Below are 7,169 nucleotides of genomic sequence, written 5' to 3' on the forward strand. Positions count from 1 at the left end.
AGATGACTGAGCCAAGAAGATTGTGGGTGGGTGGGTGGGTGGTTGGGTGGGTGGTGGATGAGTGGATGGATGGGTGTGTGTGTGTGTGGATGGGTGTACGTGTGGGGGGCTGAATGGAAGAATGGGTGGTGGATGGGTAGATGAATGGAGGAGCAGAGGGTTGCATGGGTGGACAGACTGATGGACGATAGCATGCTGGCTGGCTGGACGGACTGTCTTTGACAGGCGTGGCTTGCTTCTGGTTGACCTACCCGCAAGTTTGATCTGAAATCGACCAAATTCCAGCCAGCTGGGTTTGTGTGCCTTGGGGGACTCTGTGGAGGGCCTTTAAAGGGAAGCTGGCCGCTTTGCTCACTCATTAAACAGGGTGGGGTCTTTCCCTCCTGTGCCTGGAGCTCTTTGAGTCAGGCCGAGGCTCGTCCAGTCGTCCAGTCGTGGGGTCAGGAGACCTTCAGAGAAGAGTATGTAGGTGACAGACGGGTTGAGTCACTGGTAACTTCCACTCCTCTGGGAGAGGGGGTGGCCTTTCTTAGATCACGTGTGGAGACAGCCACTGTCCTGGTTTGGGGGGGACATGCCGTGGCTGCCTGGCCGGAAGTCCCTGGCGGTAGCCGTTTCTTCAGTTACTCGAGCCGCCTCATTCACGGCCCCTTCCACCATCGGCACATCCAGCTGGACAGGGCCGAGTCAGAGCCGCCTTCTCCGTGGGGCTGACCGTCTTTAAAGGGCAGGTCTGGCCTGGGCCCGGCAGCCCAACCAACCTAAGGCCAGACTTGTGGGCGAGGCCCTTTGGGCAGCGCACACGCTCATCCCTGCCCCTCAGCCTCCGGCCTGCAGGCTCCTCCCACCCCTTCCAGTCTTGGGGGACGAGCGAGGTTTTCTCTGGACCCCGCTGCCCTCTCCACCCTCACCTGCTCTGGCGCTGCCTGCAAAGTGACATCTGGTGCCTCACCCACCAGCACCAGGGTCACGGGACTCCCAGCATGGCAGCCAGGTGTGACTCGGGCAGGTAACCTCCCTGAGGAAGCAGCCTCAGACTGGGTCCAGGGAACCAGCAGAGCGAGTTCTGTGGGTCTGTCTCCCCAGGTGACACAGTAGCCAGCCAGCCCGCAGCATGGGGAGGTCCCCGCAGCCCGGCCCCCGCCTCCCGGGGCGATCCCGGCCCCCAGGAGCTTAGCTTTCATTCTGTGCAGACAGATGAGCCAATTTCGAGGTGTGCTGCAGGCCACGGAAACTGTCCACAAGCAGCGTGGCCTGGCTCGGCCCCTCGGAACAGGCTGTCAGTGGGGGTTTGCACGGGCTCCCACCCAGAATTCACCCATTCAGCCTGGCGAGTCGGGGCGCACCGCCTGGCCTGCTGAAGGGGTGCCGAGGCCCAGCCAGGCGCCCTTTCCTGTCACTAGGTGGGCATCTTGCTGGGCCCCGCTTCGGGCGAGGCCGGACTCTTGCATGGCTTCTCTGGCGTGGGGAGCTTACCAGGGCGCGGAGAGGTAGGAGCTCTTGGGAACCAGCCTGTGAGCTGGGCCTGGGGCAGACCCACCGCAGACGCTCGGTTCGTGAGGAGCCCGGACCCCACCCGCCGGGATCCCCAGAGACGCTCCCCGGGCCTCTGGCTGCTCTTCCGACGCGGGTGGTTGGGGCGGACGGCCGCCCACCCCGGGAGGAGCTGGAATAGGGAGGGAGAGGCGTGGCACCGTGGCCAGGTGGGGCCGGGCACGGAGATGCTCACCCACACCCCCGGGTGACCCTGGCGCCTGGAGCCAGCGCCTGGGTCACGCCAGTGCGACGTCCTTGCAGGAAGGAGGTGCGGGCTGAGGGTGAAGTCCCGAGGTCGGGCGGACAGGTGGGGAGCGTGTGCGCTGGACCCCAGGCGGAGAAGGCCTTCGAGGACAGCGATGCAGGTCGGTCCGTTGATGGCCGAGTCGAGGCCAGGTCAAGCATGTCCATTAGCTTCGGTGACGAGGCCGTCTGCTGTTTCCCAGTCGCCTGCGGGGTGGAGCCAGGCGGAGCCAGGCGGAGCGGCTGCGCAGAGGGGCGTGCAGGGGCGTTTGATTCCTGGGGCTGCTGGGACGAGACAGACCATGAACTGGGCAGCTTACAAGGGCAGCCGTGGCCTGGCGGTCCAGGGGTCAGCTGCCGGGAACCGCGGCGGGCTCGCCGGCCTCTGGGCACCGCCGGCCTTCCTCGGCCAGGCGGGTGTCCACCTCCGCCTCGCTGTCGCGTGGCTCCCGTGTCCTCTCTGCCGTGTGCTCCCCGGTGCTGCGGCGGGCGCGGCCTTCCCTGTGTCCCCTGCGCTCCAGGCGGCCCCTCCTGGGCGGCCTCTACCCCTGTGCCTTGTGGCCGGGGGCCTCCGCCGTCCAGCCAGCCCTGACCACGGGGCCCTCGCCCGACGCCTCCCTGGCCTCGGAGGCTGAAGCCAGAGGGGCTGCTGTGCCCTGCTCTCTCCTGGGGTTTGGGGGGCGAGTCCCTATGGGCCCCCCATACTCTCCCCCTCCCCCGTGCGGGAAGCATCTTCCACCTGCTTTGGGCCCCCCCTCGTCGGGCGAGGTTCGTGGTGATGCAAGTCAGGGCCAGCTCCGTTCTCTTCTCGGGGCCCCACCCTGCTGGTGGCTCTTCCCTCATCCCAGCTGGGCATATCCGGGACATGGGTCACCCCACGCCGCACAGGCGTCTTTCTGGGGGAGAGCGGCTGCGTGGGGGAGGGCACGTTCTGGACTCCCTGCCCCCACAGGCTGGTCGTGTGAAGACAGCAGGCTCTCGGAGTGGGGGACAGGAGACCGGGTGCCCACGTTGCCCAGCTGGGGTCCAGTGTCCTTCCTGGTGGCACTGCTTTCGGGAAGCGACAGTGACAGGGGCATCGCCGCGTGGGCGTGTCCTGAGCCAGGCCCACCCCTGTGCCCGCAGACCGGTGCAGGCACCTGGCCGTGGCCGTGGCCCTGTCCTGGGCAGCTTGAGCTGGGGTCTCTGAGCGCCGGTGCTTGGACCGGGGGGCTGGGCCCTGCAGGTTCAAGTTGGCCCCAGGCATCTGTCCTAGAAATGGGGGAGCGGGTGCCTGGGCCTTTCCAGCTCCCCCTCCTCACTGCTCCCCTAAATAGCCCCTGCCCCAGCTGCTGCTCCCAGAGCTGCCTCGGCGCCCGTCATCCGTGTCACCCCACAGATGTGCGCCTGCTCCCTGGAGGTGGACATGGCCGGGGCACCCCGAGGGACGCTGCCCCCTCGGTGGGGGGCTGTTCAGGGGTTCTCCACCAGGGCCCGACTTTGTGCCTGGGCCTGGAGATGCGCCCTCGGCCCTCGTCAGAATTATGCAGATAGAGGAGGCCCCCGGGGTCCGACAGAGTCTGAGGACAGACGTCGTGGCGTGTGCCCACACTGTCCCCCGGTCAGTCCCCTTCGCGGACCGACCAGATCACAGCGCTGACACCTTCGTTTGGCTCCCCCTGCCCACCCCCCCACCCCCCCGGTCGGCAGGGGTGAGGAGGGAGGGGTGTGGCCCACCGCCCTGTCTGAGGACCTCGACAGTCCCCCGGCGTGGGACGCCTGGGTGGCGGGTGTCATTTTCAGCTCATGCCACAGAGCTGCCATTTCTGCGGCCTGTGTTGAGAGAGCCAGCACCCCTTGGCTGAGTGACCCCCACACACCGGGCCGCTCAGTGTGGCCCAAAGGTGGGCAGGCGGAGGAAGTGGCCCCACATCACAGCACTGTCTCCAGCAGAGCCGAGCGAAGGGGGCCCGAGCTCTGTGCCCTTTGGGTGAATCTCAAAGGCTATTGGGGTGTCCTCTTTACGTGGGCGTGGAAGGACCCCGCCCCCCAGAGCCGGCCCCACCTGCTGCCTCCAGAGCTCCTGTTGTCTTCCAGCCCCTCCGCCTCTCTGTGGGGCTGAGCTGAGTCCTGGGGGGTGGGGGGGGCTAGCTCTGTGAGGAGCAGATGAGGGAGCCCCCGGGGTGGGGGGCAACAAGTCCCCTCGGCCCTCAATCACCACGTCTGGCCAAGCGCTGTGGAGACACACCTCTGGCCTTCAGGGTCTTTGCCTCCTCAGACGGTCCTGATCCCCGGGGGGTCACTGAGCCCGGAGGAGGGTGTGACCGGGAGCCCAGGCTGCCCTGCGGGGCGAGGCCTGGACCCAGGAGCGCGGGCGCCTGGCTGTCCGGGGCCGGGCTGTGAGTGGGGTGCCGGCCCTGCTGCATCAGGGCACACTGGGCCCTCAAGGCCAGGAGGCCGCTGGGTTCAGCCAGCGTCGGGCGGGGCTCCCCCTTCCTGCTCTGTCTGGGAAAGGCCCTGCTCCAGAGCGTCCCACTGGGCACATCCCGCTTTGCGGCCTCCGGTCTGGCTGGGCGGCGGCTCTCCGGGCGACGAGAGCCCGGCATCGAGCGGGTGCAGCCCCGGCTCAGCTCTTGTCCTTATCAGGCTCTGGCCGTTTGTGCGACCTGTGATTCGCAGGCCTGCAGTCGCCACGCAGTGAGTGCTCGCTCGGGATGGCCAGCACCTGAGGGCGGCCTGCAGCGGGCATGCCCCCCTGGACCTGGCTGGGGGGCGGGGCGCCCTGGAGGGGCGGCTGTTCAGACGCCTCCTGGGGCTGAGTTTACCCCAGACCGGTGAGCAGCTGCCTGCGGAGTCAGGGCTGCGGCCGCGGGGACGGAGCTGCCGTCCTGGGCTGCGCTGGAGACCTCTGGGGTCTGGTGTGGAAGGCCGCTCGGCCGTGACCGGGCTGCACCCCGGCCTGTAACTGGGGTCTGCTAGGCTCCGGCACCTCAGTGGCCCCAGCTGTGACGTGGAGACGCAGCCTCCCCCCCACCCCCATCGTCAGGTCAAAGCACAGTGTCTCCCTCCGAGCGACGGTGCGGCGCGGGGCGGGGGTGGCCCCTCTCCCCCAGCGGCAGGCCGTGAGCGTGTCTGGGGCAGCGTCCGCCTGCTTCAGTCCCGGCCCGGCCCTACCAGGGCCCCGGGCGGGATATTTAGACTCCCCGTTCCTCGGTTTCCCCATCTGTAAAACGGGTGCGGCCCGCGCCTGTCGCGTTTCTCTGAGGATTCAGCGGCCTGCGGAGGGCATGCAGGGCCGACAGAGGCCCCGCTGCAGCGCCCGGACTGCTAACCGTGCGCGTGTTGGCGCACGCCGGGGCCGTCGGGGCGCCCTAACCCTGTGCTGTCTCCTCCCCCAGCCGAGCCCCTGCCGCTGATGGACCTGTGTCGCCGCTCCGTGCGCCTGGCCCTGGGGAAGCAGCGTCTGGGCGAGATCCACGCGCTGCCCCTGCCCGCCTCCCTCAAGGCCTACCTCCTGTACCAGTGACCCGGCCGCCGCGCCTCGACCGGGCCTCTCGTCCTCGCCACCCTCCACTGCCCTCGCCGGCCACGGACATCTCTGGACGCAGGCTCCCGCCACGCCGCTCAGAGCCCCCGCTGGGAGACGGCACGTGGACGCTCAGTGGCCGTCTGCTCTCGGGGCGGCGGGGGGCACGCCCTGCCGAGCCCCGAGGCGCAGGGACCTAGATTCGGGGTGCTAAGAGGTGCTATCGGAGGGTGGGTGCCCAGGCCGGCGGGCTGTCCGCAGCCACGAAGCTCAGGACGTCGGGAACTCGCGGACATGGAGGCAGAAACCCAAACCGGACCTTCTGCAGCACGGCGCACCTGCACCAGCCGTCACGCACCCGTACCCCTGTATTTATTCTTTTAACAATAACAAAAGCCATTTATTTATTCCATTTAGAAAGGAACCCGGGGTCGCTCACCTACTCCCCTCTGCGCCTGGCCTCCCGGGCAGGGCAGGGCAGGGCGGCCCACCGCTGTCTTGTCCGGCCCTTGACCTCAGCTCCCCGGGGTCCTGCGCCTTGTTCCCAGGCCTCTGGCGCTCCGGCCTCGCGGCGGGCGGGACGGGCTCACCCAGGCAGCGGCCTGACGCCCATGCCCGCTCCCCTGTCGGCCTGTGCGAGTGCCGTCGGTCGAGTCCCTTCTGCGCGGCTCTTGGCGAAGCTGAGCTTTTGCTGTCGCTTTCCTGGCTGAACTGGGATTTCAGTGGCATCCTGGAAGCTCTGACCTCCCAGAGGGCCCCTGGGCCAGGAGGCGGGGGCGAGTGGGCGCCGTTCTCGGAGAAGGCGGGCGCAGGACCTGGGGGCAGAGCTGAGGTCTGCCTGGGGAGTCAGTGCGGATCCAGGTCCAGGCTGGAAGTGGAGCCAGGCCCCAGCCAGAAGCGGGGCGCGGGCGGGACAGCAGGGCAGAGGGCCGCTCCCTCCCGCAGGCCCGCGTAGCAGGCCCCGCGCCCAGCCCGCCAAAGCCATTTCTTTCCTCTTGAAGCTGGCCGGCTTCAGTCCATTTCTGTACAGGTACAATAGATGACTTTATTTGTTTAAAATGTTTAATATATAGACATATATATTTGTCCGTAAGAATGATGTTTTAAACAGCTGCTGTCGGGTACCTTTAAAAGGAAAGTCTTCCAGGGGAGTACACATTTTAAAGCACAAAACTGGTGCCCACACGGGGTGAGGAATGTAAATTACCCCCCTATTACTTTGAGGCCTTTGTCGGGGAGCCTCACCTGAGACGCGCCTCGCTCTGCCCTGCCGGTCCCGCTCTGGCGGTGCTGCCCACGAGCGAGCGTCAGCGCACCCATCCGCCTGCGGCCTGACCAAACTCGTCTTCCGCAGCCCCGCCCCCTCCCTCCAGCCCCCCTTCTCCCCTCTCGGCCCAGAGCCGTGTGGCCTGTACAGTTTTGAAACCCCCGTTCTATTTTATGATGGTTGAATAATAGTCAGTAACCTAATAAAGGAAAGTTTATTAAAATACAAACCCACTTTTGAATCCTTTGTGCCTTGGGGAAGGGAAAGAGGCGTGGGTGACCTCTCCCGGCTGTGGGGGAGGGGGCTCCCCTGCTCTGCTGGGACCCGCGGCAGGGGGCGGGCTGCTGGTGGGGGTCCCTGAGGAGGAGGAGGGCTCTGAGGTCTGAGGCGCCCCTTGCACATCCCACCCCACCCCGTTGCAGAAGGCGGGCGCCCGCAGCCCTGACGGCTGGGGGGGGGTGGCGGGTACGGGGGGACATGTCCGGGGCAGCGAGGAGTGCCCTGGCCTCCAGTCTCGGGGTGCGAGGAAGCCGAGTTCATGTGGGCTTTTAGGCCAGGGGTGTCCTGGACACTCATCTTTGTGTGCCCAGCGCCGTGACCCCTGGCCTGGGAGACCCC

The 7,169-nt window shown here is 67.0% G+C and overlaps 1 protein-coding gene across 1 annotated transcript in view; it reads left to right on the forward strand.

Annotated features, from left to right (window-relative positions):
* SPSB1 (splA/ryanodine receptor domain and SOCS box containing 1) overlaps window positions 1-6,758 on the forward strand; it is an 8,253-nt gene extending 1,495 nt beyond the window's left edge. The window contains exon 2 of the mRNA XM_004678495.2: window positions 5,157-6,758. Within this exon, the coding sequence (XP_004678552.1) occupies window positions 5,157-5,284 (128 nt within the window). The 3' untranslated portion in view covers window positions 5,285-6,758. The remainder of the gene's footprint in view (window positions 1-5,156) is intronic.
* Window positions 6,759-7,169: the final 411 nt, after the last annotated feature.

Source organism: Condylura cristata, unplaced genomic scaffold, assembly GCF_000260355.1.
Source record: "Condylura cristata isolate star-nosed mole 26May11 unplaced genomic scaffold, ConCri1.0 scaffold00008, whole genome shotgun sequence".
NCBI classification, from domain to species: domain Eukaryota; kingdom Metazoa; phylum Chordata; class Mammalia; order Eulipotyphla; family Talpidae; genus Condylura; species Condylura cristata.